General features: G+C 51.7%; 1 protein-coding gene across 1 annotated transcript in view; it reads left to right on the forward strand.

The window, feature by feature from the left end:
• The first annotated feature begins 244 nt into the window (after positions 1–244).
• MDGA2 (MAM domain containing glycosylphosphatidylinositol anchor 2) overlaps positions 245–19854 on the forward strand; it is a 359263-nt gene continuing 339653 nt past the window's right edge. Inside the window, exon 1 of the mRNA XM_069856787.1 lies at positions 245–709. Within this exon, the coding sequence (XP_069712888.1) occupies positions 637–709 (73 nt within the window). The 5' untranslated portion in view covers positions 245–636. The remainder of the gene's footprint in view (positions 710–19854) is intronic.

Here is a 19854-nt window from a genome sequence, read left to right on the forward strand (position 1 = left end):
CCGTGCTGCGGCTCCGCGGCTCCGGCTGCCGGCACGTAGAGCACAACGTGACGGCTCCTCGCCGCCCTCCATCCTCACTCCGCACCCGCGCACCAGCACCCACCCTCCCGCACGGCACAGGGGGGGCCCCCCGGACCCCCGGCCATGGATCCGCAGGCGCGGTGAGGGCTGCTCCTTGCGCTCAGAGCAGGACACACCTCCGCGGGCATCCTCCCCCCCCCCGCCCCAAGGCAGCATCCCACCTCCGCGCCCCGCGCATCATGCGGGGGCCTGGGCGCTGCTGCGGTGGCATCTGATGGCCACGGGGCGAGGGAGGCTGCGGTGGCCCCGCGCGGCTCTCGGTGGCCCCGGGAGGCGGCGGCGGCGGCGACCGCTTTGAGCCGGGGGGGGGGCCGGCTCGCTGCGCGCCCCTCCGCGCCTCTCCGCGCCGCCCGCTGCGCAGGAGGAGGCGGAGGAAGAGGAAAGAGGAGGAGGAGGAGGAGGAGGAGGACCGGAGCGGTGCCCGACGCCTGCCTCCCCCCTGCACGCCCCCCCCCGAGCCCTCCGCCCTGCTTGCGCGGGTTTGCGCGGCTCGGCGGGCGCTGCGCTGCCTCCCCCCGCGGCCCCCGCGCTGGCTATGTGGATGCTCACGCGAAGATGGATGTAGCCATCGGGCTGCTGGGGCTGCTGACGCTTCTGCTGGACGGCAGCTCCGCGCAAGGGGTCTACGGTGAGTGCGGGGGGTCACCTTGTCGCCACTGTCGCCGGGGGATGGAGAGGGGATGGAGTGGGGGGGGGGGGGGGTGACCTCCTCCTCCAGGGCCGCGGGAGCCGGCGGAGGCAGGAGCGGAGGCAGCGCCGTTGCCATGAGACGCTGACATTGCACGGCGGAGAAAGCGGGGCGGGGATGGGGGGGGACGGCGAGGGGCAGCGGGGCGGGGATGGGGGACACACACACACACAGGCGACTGTCCCCGCCGGGGATGCCCGCGGCCGCGGAGACGCCTTGGCCGCGCAGCTCCGCGCTTCTCCGCGCGGCTTCCCCCCTTGGACACCCTTCCCTGCGCCTCGCCGCGCTTCTCCGCGCTTTCCCACGCTTCTCCGCCCTTCTCCGCGCTTCTCCTCCCTTTTCCCCCTTCTCCACGCTTCTCCTCCCTTCTCCGCGCTTTCCCACGCTTCTCCCTTCTCCGCGCTTCTTCTCCCTTTCCCCTCTTCTCCTCCCTTTCCCCTCTTCTCCTCCCTTCTCCCTTTCCCCCCTTTTCCCCCCCTTCTCCCTTTCTCCCTCTTCTCCTCCCTTTCTCCCTCTTCTCCTCCCTTCTCCCCCCTTTCCCCCCCTTCTCCTCCCTTCTCCGCGCTTCTCCGCGCCCGCACTTGTCACCAGCAGCGCTGCCGCCCCGTTCCGCGGGCGCGGAGTGAGGGATGGGGTGGGGGGAGAAGCAAACTTCCCGGGGCTCTGCCGGGGGTGCGCAGCCTCCGCGGGTGGGTGCGCAGCCCCGCTCCCCCTCCCCGCTGTCTCTTCCCCTCCATCCCCAGGCAGTGACTTGCAAATCGGGCGCGGGGGGATGCGCGGAGCGGGGCGGAGGCAACGGATCCCGGTGGTTGCGGGGTGTCCGGCACCGGGATGCGGGTCTTGTTGCTTCCCGGTGATGCTCCAGTCCCGGTGATGCCCCATCCGTGGTGATGCTCTGGCGATGCCCCAGCCCCGGTGATGCCCTGGTGATGCTCCGGTGCTGGTGATGCCCCGTGCTTAGTGATGCCCCAGCGATGTCCTGGCCCTGGTGATGCCCCCGTGATGCCCCAGCTCCAGAGATGCTCCATTGATGCCCCAGCCTCAGTGATGCTCCAATCCTGGTGATGCCCCATCCACGGTGATGCCCTGGTGATGCCCTGGTGATGCTCTGGTCCCCATGATACCCCGGCTGCAGTGATGTCTTGGTCCTAATGATGCTCCCTCCCTGGTGATCCCCCGCTGCTGTCCTGGCCTCGGTGATGCTCCGGTCCCACTTATACCCTGGTGATGCCCCAGCTCTGGTGATGTACTTGCCCCAGTGATACCCTGGTTGCAGTGATGCCTCGGTCTTAGTGATGCCCCCATCCTGGTGATGCCTCTCTGCTGCCCTGGCCTCGGTGGTGCCTTGGTCCCAGTGATGGCCTGGCCCCACTGAAGTCCCTGCGCATCCCCGACTATGGTGATGCCCTGGGTCTGATGATGCCCCGGCCCCAGAGATGCTCCGTTGCCGGTGACGCTCTGCTGCCAGTGATCCTCTAGTCCCAGTGATGCTTCAGTGCTACCCCGGCCCCAGTGATACCCTGGCCCCAGCGATGCCCCAGCCCTGGTGATGTCCTGGTGATGCCCTGGCCCTGGTGATGCCTCGGCCCTGGTCATGTCCCTGTGCAGCCCCGGCTCCGGTGATGCCCCGGTGATGTCCCAGCCCCAGTGCTACCCCAGTCTCTGTGATGCCCCGGCCCCGGTGCTGCCCGGCGGTGGGGTTATGTAAGCGGTGTGGCGGTGCGGTGCTGTGCGGTGCTGCTGGAAGCATTGGCTCTGGCACTTGGTGTAGAGGAGAGACTTTATGAATTTACCAGTAAATGCTTCATTTGACATCTGCTCCAGTTCGGCACTGAAATATTTGCTTCCCACCAGCCTGTCAGCCCCAACCAGAGACGTATTTCCCCCTCCTTTCCTTTAATTTTGCAGGATTTCTGTGTAATTGGAAATGTCTGAGGGGTTCTGCTCGCAGTGGCTGGATCTCCGGCAGCGCTGGGGCTCCTGACACACAGGCACACGATTGTGGATGTGCTGGAATAGCAACTGCTGGCGTGAATAGGAGAGGGCTTGTTCAGGCAGAGCGTGGTTTGTGGGGGCCTACAGGAAAGGGAGCTCTCAGCATCGATGCACAGGCGATGTCACAGGCAGGTTTGTAGCAAGACTTTTGTTTAGCAGTGATGCCTTTTCCCTCCCGTAAAATGTAACGTCGTATTTAGGTTAAGGACGATGGGTGAAGGGCTGGGGAGCAGATCGGGGATGGGGGAGTGGTGTGAAATCAGTCATATGTAGCTGAGCTAGGTTTGAAACCTGTTCCGCATGCCTTTGTGTGTCTTTATTGACTCCCAAAGGTTGGTTTGAGAAAGCTGGAAAAAAAAAAGCAAGCCCAGGAGATGCATCCCAGCAGCCTTGAAGAGCCCTCTCTGTGCTCCAAGGCCATTTTGAGAAAGGAGGTTTTGAAGGGAATGATCTGAGTTGCATCGCAAGAGCGAGCCCCAGCCTGGGAAGAGGGAGCCTGCACAGCCTTCCTGCTTGGGAAAAAAATAGCTTTTTGTGGAATTTGAACAACTTTTTTTGGCTCTTATTGAAGATTTCAGGATCCTCACAGCTCAGCTTCCAAGCGTGGTGCAGTTAGGAGGGTGTCTTGCTAAGTTAACCCACTTGCTCCCAGCTTTTGTGCTGATCACCTGGGAATGCCGGTGTCCCTTCTGTGAGAGGGCAGAGTCCTAGCTCTGTAAGGAAGGCCTGGGGTGTTGTTCCACTTTGCCAAGGTGAAGGAACATGCCGTGGTGTCCATCCTCTCCGAGCCCTGCTGCCCTCTCCAGCCCTGCACGGAGAACTTGCTGCTCTGCAGGTCATCACTCAGGTGCCATCTGCCACTCCGACTTCACTGTCCCTCCCACTGGGGTTGTGTCTCCTCCACAGGAGGACCTGTGTCCTCGGGGTGGGATCTCGCTGGGGTTGTGAGCCCGAGCACCTCTGGGCTGCTCTTTGGCCCTGCCTGCCTGACCGCTGCCACAGATGCTCCTCTCTGTCACAGATGCTCCTCTCTGATGCTGCGGGAGGTGCAGAGAAGGACTGCTCAGCTTTTCCCTGCATGGACACAGTGCTTGGCACAGCGGCATGCGTGGCCACATAGAACAGTAGCACCTCAGAGCTGGCTTTGGGCCTTTAAATGCAGAATAAATGGTCCACATTTGCTTACTTCCAGTTTGTATAAAAAAAAAGAAAGTTAACATTCCGCAGAGTCTGGTTGTACATCTCACCGCTAACTTCCCTCTGTTGCTTCCCAATAATAAAGCTGTGAGGAAAAAGTCAGTTGCTTGGATAGCTGGAAACTGAGGTGCTGACACTGGGGACAGTTTCCCAGGGCTGAAGAAGATGTCAGGGCTGGAGCCAGGACAGTGCCCGCTGTCCCCTCCTCTGTGCCACACGCTGCTTCTTCAGGGGATGGGAAGAGAGCAGAGCTCCTAAATCCCCCACAGCAAGACCTACAATTCCTCATCTGTGCTGTGCCCAGCTTGTTTTCTTGGCTAAATCATCTTGAGAAGAACTCAAGTGCTGTAGGCACTTGCCCTCCCCTTTTAATTATGCGTGGCTTGCATGGTTAATAAAGCAGAAAATGCAGGTATTCAGAATATGATGGTTGTCTTTTCACCAAACATCAGGTTACAGGGGAAGAAATGGCTAAATGAGCATGCCAGTGTGGGCACGAGGTGTTTTTGAGCTGATAAGGGGTGGCTCATCAAGATGTGGGAGTTTCACAGGGATGAAGAGTGGATTTCCCCATATGTTTCTCCAGTGCTGAACTGTTCTGGCTAGGCAGCTTGCTGTGGGCTTGGGGTTTAGGTGTTGAGATGTGTGGGGTCTCCAGGGTCTCATCTTGTGTCCCATGGAGTGAGGAGCAGCAGAGTGAATGCTTGGAAAGGAACCTGAGCACTGCCATCACCTCCTGGGTAGGGGCTGGGAGGATGCCCAGGGAGCTGTAGGGACCTGGCGGTGGGTGGACCGCAGGGTGTGATTGCTCTGGTGTCACAGCCAACAATTTCTGACTCTGGGAAAGTGTTCCCTAAACATGGAAGTCTCCACAGCAATGGGGAGCAGCCACAGTACCAACTGGGCGAGGTGTCACTGCACCCATGGGGGTGTCGTGCATGGAGAGGTGCAGCCCCCCTGTGGCACGATTTCCCCATGGTCACTAGGTGCATTTTACACACTCCTTGCAGAGCTTGTAATTACTTTCCCCTGGAAAACAAGTGGGGAAGCTACTGAGGACAAGCTTTTCATGTATGTAAGCACCGGGTTCATAGGTGGAAGTGTGTGCGTGCAGTGTTCACCCCTCTGTGCACCCCCTGTTGAGTTTTGTACTGACTCCTGTAATAAAAAGAACTCAAAGCATCCTAGTGTGGATGTAGATAACGTTAGGATGGCTGTAAATGCCTCATGAAACAAGTGATCACAAGTGTGATGAGTATCCATTGTGCTCAGACATCTCAGAGTCTCCCCGAGGCTCTGGACCAAGTTGGGGTGTGGGACTCAATGTGCAAAGTGTTGGGAGAAGAAATCACGGCTGAGGGAACCACCAAGCTTTTCATTGCTGGGACAGCGTAATGTGGAAGTGTAGGTTTTTTATTGTATTAAATCATAAAGTGGTTTGGGTTGGAAGGGACCTCAAAGCCCATCCAGTTCCACCCCCTGCCATGGGCAGGGACACCTCCCACTGGATCAGGGGCTCCAAGCCCCATCCAACCCGGCCTTGAAGACCTCCAGGGATGGGGCAGCCACGGCTTCTCTGGGCAACTTGGGCCAGGGCCTCCCCACCATCATCATGAAGCATTTCTTCCCAAAATCTAATCTAAATCTTCCCCCTTTCATTGCCACAGAGATCGTCTTTGCTCCTTGTGCTGAGTGTCAAATGTCATCAAATGGACTTAATTTTCATTGCAGTTGTGCGTTTTATAGAGAAGCAGGTTTGGAAATGGGGAACCCAAACCCCAGAGCTGCTCCTTCCACCCCAGGTGGCAGCTTGATTGGGGTCTGATGAAGTGTTTCAGATCCCAGGGAAGTTGGAAAAAGGTCAGACATTGTTGGGAAAGATCTTGCCAGGGAGGTGGTTACCCAGGAAGGTGGTTGAGTCCTCATCCGTTGGAGGTATTTAGAAGACGAGATGCTCGGGGATCCCATTTAGTAGTGGACAGGTATGGTTGGACAACATGATCTCAAAGGTCTCTTCCAGTGTAGTGATTCTATGATTCTGCGATTCTGTTGCCTCTTTATAAGGATGATGATTACTTTGTGGTCTGCTCAGCTCCCCTGGGGGGATTAATGACGGCTGGCTCGGAGCCGGGATTGTCTGACCTGGCCTTTCCCTTGAGCTTGTCCTGGTCAAAGAAGTGCATTGATAGGATGAAAGGAGAGAGGGAGGGAAACCCAAACCCACTCAGAGCAAGAGCGTTTTCCCTATTAGCAGGGCCGGTTGCCCGTTTCTGCTGGCGAGGGCAGCCTCTGGATCACCAGCCCCAGATGGCAGCGCAGGGACGCAGGGCATTTCCGCGGCGCTGCTCGCCCCGGCCGGGTGTGAATGTGGGTGTTGTGTGGGCCGGTTTAACCCCACACAATTCGGGACATTGTGCAAGGGAAGCGTGGCGGCCCTGAGAACAGGGGAGGAATTATGTGATGCTGCAGGGGTTGGCGTTTCTGAGCAGCTGGGCGCTTTGCCGCCGCCCGCTCCAGGAGATTTTGCAGGAGCCAACGGATCATTGAAAGCTTTAACTCTTAACTGAGCCCCGGAGAGGGATCTCCTCCTCCCTCTCGCACCGCAGATGTTTACAGTGGGATTTCGGCAGCGGTTTGAGATGAACTTCGGCTTCACCAGCTAAACCTGGGAGAGTGCCGAGGCGGGGAAGCAGTTGTCGTGCCTCTTATGGACCCAGAGTGACCGGGATCAACTCTTCTCCCACCGTTCTTAGTTGTGCCATAGGTAAGGGGGTTGTGCAGCACCTGGCATTGTGGCAGCGAGGGATTCTGGGGTCTGAGTGCGCTGGTTTGTGCATTCGGGGGGGCTGGTTTCGCCCTGGGGTGCGGCAGTTTGGGGTTGAGGGGTGCCAATGGATAGAGTCAAACTAAAAATGCGCCGTAGTCAATGTGCGGGAGAAGAGCAGCGACGGAGATTAAACCTGACTGAATCAATGCAGAAACTTCCATCAGGTTTTGCATGTCCTGGGACGCCTGTGAAAGCTCAACACGTTCCTTCTGGCAGGCAGCGAGTTGCCTTCGTGCTCTGCTGGGTGGCATTGTGGCATGTCCCATCTTCCCAGTAGCAGCTGATGCTCTGGGCAGCTCTGAAGTTCTGGTCAAAATGTTGTCTTTGACTCTAGAGGAAAACTGGTGGCAAGGAAACAGTCCTTAAACAGACAAAAAAAAAGCTCTCCTGGCTCAGAAGAGCAAAATCCTGTTTAATTAGAATCTGTCAGATGAATTGCTGGGGAGGAAGGAAACAGATGAATGACTAAAGCTCAGTTCTGTCTTCTGTCCTCCTCAAATATATTCTGGGACCTCCTTGGGTGGAGGGATGAGCTCTCCCTGCATGCATTGCAGTGCCAGCCTATGTGGGGAAACACGATGCCCAGGGAGGTGATGGAGGCCCTATCCCTGGAAACATTCAAGGTCAGGTTGGATGGGGCTCTTGAGCAACCTGATGGGATTAAAGATGTCCCTGCTCTTGCAGGGGGATTGGGACTGGATGATCTTTAAAGGTCTCTTCCAACACAAAGCATTCTATGATTCTATGTGCATGTCTACTCCTGTGGGGCACTGGCTATTCTGCACTTCATCCCCTTCCTCCAGTGGAAAAAATGCTTTTGGATGGGAGGTGCTCGACCACAGGCCATGAAGAAGCGAATGCCACCAGGGAGGATGCTCCCTGCCTCCCTCTGCCAGTGCCAGGACCCTGTCACTCTGCCCCACTCAGATGGGCTCGGGACCTTAAGTTGTTTCTTAAACCATGTTTCTTAAACCATGTTTCTTAAACCTGGAAAAGACTCAGTTTCAGAGAAAGGGGCTTTGGAATGCGGCGTTTTGAGGGAAGACAGCTCCATCAGTCCCCACTACCCAGGTCTGACCCAGTGCACAGGTTCGGTGTTGGCAGTGCCACTTCATCACCACCAGGAGAGCCTTCCAGTGTAGCCTTGCCAAGTCCTCATGACTGCCTCCCTGTTAGATCCTTCGGTTTATCTTTTTATAGATCCTCTTTCCAATTTTGAGCTACGTCTGGATCCAGCTGAATTATTTCCTGCCATCTCCATAAATAATGGCCTTGCTAAATATAGCTGCAAATGGAAGGAAGTCGGTTTGCTGTTCTCTGATGGATTTTGAAGCCTGGCTCTTCTGGGAAGAGGACTTCTGCTCACAGAATCATAGAATGTCCTGAGATTGAAGGCATCTACAAGGATGACCAGAGAAGCTCCATGTGTTAAGCTGGTTAAGACTGACTGAGGTAGCTAAAAAAGGAGATAAATGTCTGTTACAATTATCAGGAATGAAGAGGCAGGCAGTGGTGAAGAGGTAGCTCCAAGCATCCACCTAAGGTGTTGTGTTGGAGAAGCCAACAGCAATCACTTGAAGTTACCAAAGCCCCCAGTGGAAATAAGGATGAGTTTTTTAGCTGGGGTAATTAGCGGTCAGAGCAGCTTGCTGAGAGATGTGCTGGACTCCCTGGTGTCCGGCATCTTTGATGTATAATCGAATGTTGTTTCTTAAATTGGTGAGCTTGATCCAGGTGGGGATTGCTGAGGGAAATTGCTGGCTGGTGGATGCATGGGAGGTCAGTCCAGACAAGACCCAGCGTCTCTCCTGGCCTCAGACTGGAGAAGGTAGTTAATCCTTTTTGAATATATCAAAGCAGTGATCACAGTAATAAATGTTACTTAGGCAATTATGTTATTAATGCATTACATTATTAAAACACTGTATATGAAATATGCTGGTTGGTAACTCTCACTGTGGGAAGGGGGGAGGAGATGGGATCAAGGGACTAGGAGGTTCCTTCTGCTCCTGCAGTATCACTTTCCATGCGCTTTCTGATGTGTACTGTGCTGTGTTCCAGCCGTGGCAGGAGTTCACAGCCAGGATTTTGTTCAGCATCTTCTGAGTGCCAAGATGCCCGACTCCCAGTAGCTTCCAAGTGAGAGTGGAAACTCCAAAACGCAGTGGCTGGGCAGAAGCTGGCTTGCTTCTCTCCAATCGCTGGCTGCTCTGCCGCTGCCACGTCATTGTGCTTCATGGCACCAGCAAACAGAGCAATCCCACTGCCTGAAAAGTTGTTTCATAACTTGGAAATGTGTTTTTTTGACAAGACAAAATAGCTGGTTATCCCTCATGTGAGGTGGAAGATGCAGTCTCTGCAGGGCAAATGAGTTGTGGAGCTGAGGGAATACTGGGGCCAGGACTGGGGCAGAAAAAAAATCAGGAATTGCTGGAACATGGCCAGAGTCTGAAGAGGTGGAAGAAGGAGGGTGCCAGGCACAGGAAACCTCATGCCAGGAGTGTACAAGGATGAGAAAGTGATGCAGCCCTTGGTGAGCTGGAATCTCCCTGCCTTGCTGCAAAATGTTTGCTCCAACCCTCCCCATCACCAGCCTGGGTTTTAACTGAGGAACGTGGGTGCAGAGATGAATGGAAGCCACCTGGAAGGGGGCGGAAGAGAAGGATCAGCCCTGGAGCAAGCCTGGGTGCTGAAGCACCTCTGCTATGAGGACAGGCTGAGAGAGTTGGGGTTGTTCTGCCTGGAGAAGAGGAGGCTGCAGGGAGACCTTGGAGCAGCTTCCAGCACTGAAAGGGGCTCCAGGAAAGCTGGAGAGGAATACTTGATCGGGGAGTGCAGGGATAGGGTGAGGGGGAATGGTCTGAAAAAGAGATTATCAAATCCAATCGTACCTGTCCACTACTGGACCAGATCCCTGAGCACCTCATCTGCCCAAGTAAGAAGTGATAGGATGAGAGGAAATGGCCTCAAGTTGTGCCAGGGCAGGTTCAGATTGGATATTATTCTTTACTGAAAGAGTGGCAAACCCCTAGCAGAGGGTGCCCAAGGCAGTAGTGGAGTCTCTGTCCCTGGGTGACCTTCGTGGTCTCTTCCAACCCAAAGCATTCTATGATTCTGTGTTCACAAACTTTCAGTACTGGACGCTGCTTTAAGGTCTCTCTGGAGCCTTCTCCAGGCTGAACAACTCCAACTCTCCCAGTCCGTCCTTGGATGGGAGGTGCTCCAGCCCTCAGATCATCTCCGTGGTCCTTCCAAGCGTGGTGCTGTGTCTCCTCTGGCAGAGTGATGAGATGCAGGTGACAAACACCCTGATTTCATGCAGCTGACAGCATCCCATGCCCCAAACTGCTCTTCATTCACCTCATTAGTTCAGTCTCCAGGATTGTTCCCTACTCCCTGATTTTCTTCCCTTTCCCCTCCACATCGCTGCTAAACATTGCAAAAGGGAATATTAGAAATCCGACACTTTCCTGCTATCTGCTCCCAAATTTAGCACAACCTCCCTTTTCCCTCTGTGCAAAAGCAAAGCTGCCAATGCAAAGCCTTGCAGAGCTGTTTGCAAGGGCCACCCCCGCAGCCCCACACCTGTAATTAATTCTGGTAATTACTTAAAGCCAGGCCAGAGGGGCAGTTTGGGTTTCTCCTCAGAGCTGTTAGGAGCAGTCTTCAAGTGAGGTGGCAAAGCCAAATGTAAGTTTTTCTTCTCTTTTTTTAATTTTTTTTTCATTAGAATGGCTCATTTGCTTGGGAGGGGGAAGGTTTGCGGGGAGAAGCTTTCTGATATGCACAGTATAAGAGAATGAAAACGTGATCAGTGAGGGGGCTTCTTTGTTGTTGTGCTCAGTTGTTTTGTGGGCTCTTGAGTAAAGGTCTTAAAGCAGCTTTGTGGTGGGTTTGTAGAGATGTGGTGGCCCTAGCATTGCTTCTCTGTCTCTGGGTCCCATCTCCTGGGTTTCTCCATGCTATCGTGTGTGATATTTGGCTGAATCCTGCAAAGGAAGAAAGAAAAATGACACTTGAAGGAGAGATGGGTCTCTGGGATGTGCCTGGTCTAAGGTCTCTGAGATTGGACCTTGGGGCAAAGGAAGAATGGTGGGGTTTTTTTGTGTAAATGGTAACTTCCAAGAGTTGTAGGTGTCATTGCAGGTGATCAGAGTGTTTTGAAAAACTGGGAGTGTGCTGAAGGCTTTTCTGTTTTAGGTTGGGTTTTTTTTCTGTTTTCTTGCATGAGTGTTTTATATTAAAACAGGATGGAATTTTCAAACAGGCTTTTTAGAATGAAAAAATAGAATGCTTTTTTCATCAAAATGACTCCTTTGTGGGGAAAGGGGAAGGTTTGGGGGAGAAACTTTCTTGTATGCGCTATATGGATACATTAAGACATGATCAACGAGCTAACTTCTTTGTTGTGGTCCTCAGCTGTTCTGTGGGCTCTTGAGTAAAGGTCTCAGAGCAGCTTTGTAGGGGTGTGGTGGCCTCAGCCAGGGCTGTTGTGGTCCCAGTGTTGCTTCTGCACCTCTGGGCCTGATCTGATTAGTGCTTTTTTTCCAGGTTATCATGTCTATTATTTGATGGAATCCCAGTGAGGAAGAAAGGAAAATGATGCTTGAAGGAGACATGGGTCTCTGGGATGTGCCTGGCCTCAAGTTTCCTGAGGCTGGACCTTGGGACAGAGGAAAAATGTGGTTTTTGTATATTGCAGGGGTCATTGAAGGTGATCAGAGTGTTTTTAGGAAGTGGGAATGTGCTGGGGGTTGTTCTGGTTTTGGTTTTTTTTGTTTTGTTTTCTGTTTACCTCTGTTATAAACACACTCTGGAAACTAAAATTCTGAGAGTTTAAAACATTTCTTTTATTGTGGAAGTCAGCAAAGCAAAGCACAGGGTGCTGGACACTGAGGCAGAGCTGCGTCCAGCCAGAAGCGTGCCCAGTCCTGGCTCCCCTCTTCTTTTATACATTTCTTTTTGATGTGAAAGCAGTTGCTCGTCTGTCCTCTATCAGTGAAGACATTCCACCCCATGACCTAAGCATTAGTCCTAAACTCAGGTATCTCGATCAGGATCAATACATTTAGATCTCCGCCTCCTTTGACCCTCACTCATGTTCCTTTATTCAAGCCAAAACACTGAATAGCCTGTTTATTATACCTCCATGAATGTTTTAATGTAAAACAGAACTGAATTTTCAAACAGGCATTTCAAAATGGAAAAATTGAACTGTTTCACTTCAGAAATGTCAAAACATTTAAATATTTTCCAGCTATTAGAAAAATACTGTCAGGAATTTATGGAGTAAGTCAGGCTTTGGAATTTACCTTTTTTTCTGGAGAAATGTTTTGTGGGAGGAGAGGGGGTAATGACTCATTTGAGGTTACTTAGCAGTGGGCTGTGTCTGGTGTGTTGTGTCCTAGGTCTTGGGGCAATGGGAAATGAGCTGATCCCAAGTCATGTGTTAGAACTTGTCCTCTTTCAGTAAATTCTTCCTTTATAATATGATTGTGTATGTACTGTCAGCTTCCTTCATGCTCATATTTGGAGTAATCTGAAGGTGAGCCAGAAGAGGTTCAGGTGGCCAAGAAGGCCAAAAGCATGCTGGCTTGGATCAGCCATGGTGTGGCCAGCAGGACCAGGGAAGTGATCCTTCCCCTGTCCTCAGCATTGGTGCATCTTGAATCCTGATTCAGTTTTGGGCCCTTTGCTCCAAGAAGGATATTGAGGGAAAGGAATGGAGCTGGGGAAGGGGCTGGAGAACAAGGGTTATGGGAGGTGGCTGAGGGACCTGGGGTTGTCTGGCCTGGAGAAGAGGAGGCTGAGGAGAAACCTCATGGCTCTCTGCAGCTCCCTGAAAATTTCTTTATTGACAGAGGTGAAGCCCTCGCAAAGGCTGCCCAGGGCAGTGGTGGAGTCTCCGTCCCAGGGGTGTTGTGTAGACATGACACTTAGGGACATGGTTTAGTGGTCATGGTGGTGTTGCACTGATGGTTAGACTGGATGATCCTAGAGATCTTATCCAACCTTAGTGATTTATGAATTAAAAGGAGCAAAGTTGTTGTCACTACTTGGCTTTCTTTGTGGCTAGAGGCCAGATCCAACTCCTGATGCCAGCTGGGTTTTGTCTAGCCTGCTGTGTCCTGTTGTATTGCAATGTAAATGAATTGATTATCAGTTAATCCATTGTACATGATGGTAAATGATAACAGGGGTGAACAGTTGTTTGAGGTGTCCCTTTCCATGTAGAAGCTGTGTCAGCAGAAAACAGGACTGAAGTGATTAATGTGTATGAATGATCCTTTTTGTGGGATGAGACTTAATTCGTGTTGATATTGATGCCTTCCTGGGATGCTGTGAATATTCATATGATGCCTGCTCTTGTCCAAATGCATATTTCCATACAAAAAGAAGGTCTTCATAATCTGTGGTCTGCCAAGTCAAAGAGCTTTTCTAATAACCAATGAAAGTGCTTATCTGAAGCAGAAGCTCTCACACTTTTGAGTTAGTTTAATTAATGTATCTATTTTACCTTATAGGAAAGCTTAACTTTACCTCAGGCGCCTGAAAAAAAAATTAAAAAAGGAATTTTACTGTTGTGGCTAAATATAAAGAGAACGTTTTGTTGCCCACAGCTGCTCTACGCTCAAGCAAGTAGTCCTCGCTCTTCAGGGCCTTTTAGAAGTGTAATACCAATACCCTGCAACTCAACTCCCATCTAGCCAAGTCTGATGGGATTTCACTAATGGGCTTTCCTACCCCCTTCAGCATTCGTGTAGGAGCCCCCTGGGAGCCCTCTCCCTGCGAGGTGTGATGAGTCAAGGAGAAGGGAGTGGTGTTTCTGGGTATTTTTGCTTTAAGGATTATGATGAGTTGTAGGAGGGATGCTGAGACTTGGGGCAAGCATGAGAAATGAGTGTGTTTAAGTAGTAGGTGGGAGTCCTTTCCCTCTGTGCCCACTAGACAAAGTCTGAATTCCTTCACTCTTGATGTTCCTTTGACAGCTGATGCTCTGGAGATGCCATGTGCTCTCCTTGAGCTGTTCAGGTAATAGTGAATGTGAAAAGCCAGAAATCTGGATACTTTATCTGCAGACAGTGTCGTGTTGCCAGTATGAGAAGCTGTTTGGTGAACCCTGGAACAGGCCAGGTGAATGTCAAATGTGGAAACTCAACAGTATGTTATTTAGATGGGGGTGTTGCTGTTTGCCAAGACCTTCTTCCTCTTGGTCAAGTGATGCGGCTAAGAAGTACTTGAAGCTTAGTTGGCAGGTTTCTTCAGTGACTCGTTCAGCATGGAAGCTGGATTTGTTGCATTGGAGGTGAATATGGCCAATTGAGCCGTAAGGACAAGTGCAGTCTTGTTCACCAGCTCAAGTGTTGCAAAGGTGGGACAGACCCGCTGTTCACATGACAAAGGGGATTTGCATATGAGGCTTCCAGTTTCAACCTTGGTCATCTTGGTGCAAGTGGCATGTTCACTGTTTGCAGGAAAACTGCTTGTAGCTGGGAGTGAGGAAGATGCATAACAGACTTCTCCTCTCAGAATTTGGTTCCCCATTGCTGCCTATGATACTCTTCTAGATGAGACTACAGCTCATCTGCTCTCTTGTGTAGAGCCACATCTACATGGTGTTCAGCCCACCAGGCTGGGAGAGGTTTTGCTGAGATGCTTTGTTATGAGATGGCTCAATTTGTGTTCAGAGATCCTACTGTAAGCAAGGTGCTCTTGAAGCTGTAAGTCCTTCTGTCTTGCATCCCATGGGAGGCCTGAGTTTTGTCCCAGTGCAGTAGGGTACAGGTGGGAAACCTTGAAGCCACCCAAGTCAGTGCAGTGAGTCAGCCAAGGAAAGGGTCGGAGAGGGCTGAGATCTCTTGGCATTGCCGTAAGTCAGATGGACAAACGAGTGACTCAAGGTTTGATGTAAATAAAGTCATGATCTTGTTCTGATATCATTCTTTTAATGAATGACCCTGAGTCAAACCAGCTGGATGGTGCAGAGGTGCTTTGAGTGCCATGACCATTACTCTTGGCATCTTCCAGGGCTAACAGAAGTTCAGAGCTCTGGGCTTGGCTGGTTTCATTCATGTTTTCCTTAGTGCTGGTTGAAAATACAGTATCCACAGTGCACGGGAGGAGACATTGCTGTGATCTCAAAGTCTCTCCTATGCTGATGCAACAAGCAAGCAGGGTTTCTCACCTCTGTTTTTCATAAAATCATGGCATGATTTGGGTCGGAAGGGACCTTAAAGCTCATCCAGTTCCACCCCCTGCCAGGGGCAGGGACACCTCCCACTGGATCAGGGGCTCCAAGCCCCATCCAACCTGGCCTTGAACACCTCCAGGGATGGGGCAGCCACCACAGCTCTGGGCAACCTGGGCCAGGGCCTCACCATGAAGAATTTTTTCCAAATGTCTAGTCTAAATCTTCCCCTTGCAATTTAAAGCCATTCCCCCTTGTCCTATCATTCCAGACCCTTGGAAAAAGTCCCTCTCCAGCTCTCCTGGAGCCCCTTTCAGTGCTGGAAGCTGCTCTAAGGTCTCCCCAGAGCCTTCCCTTCTCCAGGCTGAACAAGCCCAACTCTCTCAGCCTGTCCTCAGAGCTCCAGCCCTCAGGTCATCTCTGTGGCCTCCTCTGGACTTGTTTCAACAGTTCCATCTCCTTATGTTGGGGATTCCAGGACTGGGCACAGGACTCCAGGTGATGTCTCATGAGAGTGGAGCAGAGGGGGAGAGGAAAGTAGGGTGGGAGGCACGGTCTCGATTGGAGGCAAAAGTGGCTGTGGAAGAGCTCAGCCTGTGCTGTGAACCCGCTGCGGGAGCTGTCAGTGCTGGCAGCTGGTATTTTTAGATGACATCTCTCCTTGGAGGCAGGAGCCCAGGCTTCCTTTTTTCACTCTGAGTATGAAGCATGACTGTGCTGGTGCAGCGGATGGCGGCTTCGGTGAAGGTGGTGGGCAGCGGCCGTGCTGGAAATGCAACTGTTGTGAATGGGAGGAGGAAATTCCTTAACTGTGGGGCTACGATTCAGCCCTTGCACTGATTTATTTATATATAGTCTCTGCTACAGATATATCCTGCTACTAACACTGCCCTGCAGGCTTGAGCAGCCTTGCTGCGCTTCTACCGAATGCGCCTGCATCCTCACGGCTTGGTGGTCCATCATCTTTAAATGGTCTAAGAGCATCAAACCTCATGTGGGGCACCCCCAGTTTTGGCTGCAGGGCTCCCTCTCGGAGCTGCGCTGACCTTCGTCGGGCTCTTTCTTGGTTTCTGACGCGGGGGGATGTGTGTGCCTATCCAGGCAGGCAGAAATAAAGCAGATGGGAGCGTGTGGTAATGAGGACAGCGGAAGATTAATCTACGGGTCAGTAGTGCTCCACCATTGAGAGCTGCAGAACCGTAGCTAATACAGGAATAAATTAAATTGCAACAGTAGTTGGGATTGGTGTTGAAAGCCTGCTTGGCAAATTGGCTGTGCAGTGAAATATGTCCAGAGAGGAACCTGTCTATCACTGTCCCTATTTAAAACACTGTTTAGCTTTAGGGCCTTGTGTTTAAAAAGGGGTTAAAACCTCATTAACTTATCACAGTGCCAGCACGGGGGAGAATTCAGTACAGAAAAGCCCTTTTATTCTTCTCCCAGAGGGGTTGTGACATTTCCATCCTTGGAGATAATCGGAGTACGAGATGCTGGACAACCAGCTCTGGTTGGCCCTGCTCAAGCAGGTGGGTCAGAGCAGGTAACTTCCAAAGGTCCCTTCCATACTCAAATGTTCTGTTGTTCTCCATCAGCATGGGCTCCAACAGGAGCTGCAGGTCTTACAAGGACAGTTCTCTGGCAGCTAAAAACCACAATGCTTTCCTCTTTCTTCCATCATCTTCACTTCTGTTTCTTCTAAAACCAGCAAATACAGGTAATGTCCACGTTCCAGTTGGAAAACCAAAGAAAAGAGATGAAGGAAGAGGTAGTGGCATGTTTTCTACTGCGGCACAGGATGACAACTGGAAAATCCTGCTTTGTTTGTCATGCTGTCAAAACATTATGGCTAAAATTACCCCGGCAAACTAATTCTAACCACATGCTCTCATATGTTTTTTGAGCAAGAGCTGCAAAGCAAATCTAAAAGTGAGTGTACTTTGTGGCTGAGCCCCATCCGAAGAAGATGCTGTTGTGAGGCCACTGAGGACATGCTCGTTGAGGGATGCTTTACTGCATGGCTGTGGTGGGTGGATGCTGGTGGGTGCTCTGTGGCTCCTGCTGCTGCCAGGTTGCCAGTTGTGTTCGCAGTTGCATTTGGTGGGCATGCTTAGACTGGGAAAGAAAAAGAAGGTTATCAATGGGAAGGAAATTGAACCAGAAAGGTAGAGAAATCATAGAATCGTGGAATGGTTTGGGTTGAAAGGGACCTTAAAGCTCATCCAGTTTCATCCCCTGCCATGGGCAGGGACACCTCCCACTGGATCAGGGGCTCCAAAGCCCCATCCAGTGTGGCCAGGGATGGGGCAGCCACCATTGCTCTGGGCAACCTGGGCCAGGGTTTCCCTACTCTCACAGGAACGCATTTCTTCCCAAGATCTCATCTCAGTCTTCCCTTGTTCAGCTGAAAACCCTTCCTCCTTGTCCTATCCTTGCCCTTGCTGATCAAAAGCCCCTCCCCAGGTCCCCTGGAGCTCCTTTGAGCACTGAAAGCTGCTCTAAGTTCTCCCTGGAGCCTTCTCTTCTCCGTTAGGCTTCATAACATGGCTAACACAAGTCTGTAGCAAACACTGCATGTGCTTACATGCATGGCGATGTGCTTGTAGCATTAAACCCATGGGGTTTGGTGTGCAGGTCAGGCTGATGGTCAGTCAGCTCCTTGCACAGGGCTTTGCTTGTGCCATTCCCACGAAGGGTGGTGAGAGCCAAGGGCTGCCTATGAAGGAATCAATTCTCCAATCATCATGTGGGCAAAACCCACCAGGCGTTTGGCTTGCACATTTGATTTTGTAGCCAGGACTGTCTCTATTTCATAAGCCTGTAATGACTCACCAGTGGTTTGCTCTTGCAGGAATGATTATCTTGCTCCTTCCTTCCTCACATCCTTCAGATAGGGAATGTACAGCTCTTGGCTGCTTGCTCGGGGGTTATTAGCGTATAAAGCACCATATGGAAGGATGTTAAATAAATCACTGGCTCTTTCTGAGTGATGTTAACTGTTAGCACCAGTCCTTCTGAGAATGGCAGTTGTGTGGTTCTCCTGTTGTAGAGTTTATGCCGTATCCCTCTCAGAAGGGCTGATGCGCGTAAGAGCCACTCAGCACAAGAAGGAGCTGAGGTCCATAAAAGAGTTGGACTTCTATTACCTGAAAGGCTGTTGTATAACATACTCCCAAATCAAGGAGCTTTCTTTGAGGCTTGTACTGTGTGACTGCATGGAGTAGGCCTTGGTGGAGAGGGTTCTTCCCACGTGTGACTGTACTCCTTGATGGAAAAGTGCTTTTGGGTTGCTGCCTTCCAAAAATGCATCTCTGCTTTTGGGTGTAGCCTTTCCTTGCTCATATTCTCCAGTTACACATGCAGTGATAATGCTTCATCACGATTTCTCCTGTTACAGCAATGATACAGGTGTATCACAAAAATCAGGTGTGTGAGAATCTGTCTGGTTCAGCCATATTCAAAGTCTCAGTTTGTTGGTGGAGCAAATCAGATGTGGTATAGATGGACGATAAGAATGATCTTGAATGGTTTAAGTTGGAAGGGGGAAAGATTTAGATGAGACATGAGGAAGAAATTCTTGATGATGAGGGTGGGGAGGCCCTGGCCCAGGTTGCCCAGAGCAGTGGTGGCTGCCCCATCCCTGGAGGTGTTCAAGGCCAGGCTGGATGGGGCTTGGAGCCCCTGATCCAGTGGGAGGTGTCCCTGCCCCTGGCAGGGGGTGGAACTGGCTGGGCTTTGAGGTCCCTTCCAACCCAAACTATTCCATGATTGTGGTCTTATGGGTTTTTTAGAAGCAATTTATTATAGCTCTTAAAGTTTCTGCCCTGGCTCCCCGATACCCTTAAATATAAGGTATTGCTTAAGAGAAGCTGTTGTTTGTTGTGTTGTGCACTGGAATATACATTTACACTGGCTAATCCTGATGTCTCTCACCAGTTTTAGGTTGTTGAGGAGGTGGTTGTGGCTTGCAGAGGAGTGGTATGCAGTGTCTGCCAGCTGTGGTCCAGCTGGGTGGCAGTGGTGCTCATCTCCTGGTGCTTGTGCTGAGCCTGGGCAGAGCTCAGTGCTGATGTGGAGGTGGAAAAGGTGGCCCTGGGTGGTGCCTGTATTGTAGTGGGAAATGTGAGGCTGTAGATGCCCATGGTGTGGTGATTCAGTTTTGGGCCACTCACTCTAAGAAGGACATTGAGGGTCTGGAGAGTGTCCAGAGAAGGGAACGGAGCTGGGGAAGGTCCTGGAGCCGAAGGTTCTGGGAGCACTTGAGGGACCTGGGGCTCCTCAGTGTGGAGAGGAGGAGGCTGAGGGGAAACCTCATGGCTCTCTGCAGTTCCCAGAAAGGAGGCTGTGGTGATGTGGGTGCTGGGCTCTTCTCCCAAGTAACAAGTGGTGGGATGAGAGAAAATGGCCTGTTGTGACACTGGAGGCTTAAATTGGATATTAGAATTTTTTTTTTTACTGAAAGAGTGATTAAAGCTTTGGCAGAGGCTGCCCCGGGCAGTGGTGGAGTCACCATTCCCAGAGGGGTTCACAGAATGCGTAGCTGCGGCACTTGGGGACATGGTTTTGCAGGCAGAGTGGTGCTGGGCTGACAAATGGGCTGGATGATCTTGGAGGTCTCTTCCAACCTCAGTGATTCAATGATTCAAGATACGTCAAGTATCCCCAAAAGACTGACTCCTGCGTTGCTGAGAGACGCTATTATGTGTGCGGGGAAAGCTTCTGGTTTTAACTAGTTTGAGATCACTGTGAAGTAAGAACAAGATCTTACGTGGAATTGAGATCCTCTTAGGTTTCATTTTCCTCAATTAAAATCTTGAGTTTACAGCTGCGCACTTATAGCAGGAAATGCATTTTTCCACTTAAGACTATGGTTGTGCCACT

This window comes from Phaenicophaeus curvirostris, chromosome 5 (genome assembly GCF_032191515.1).
Source record: "Phaenicophaeus curvirostris isolate KB17595 chromosome 5, BPBGC_Pcur_1.0, whole genome shotgun sequence".
NCBI classification, from domain to species: domain Eukaryota; kingdom Metazoa; phylum Chordata; class Aves; order Cuculiformes; family Cuculidae; genus Phaenicophaeus; species Phaenicophaeus curvirostris.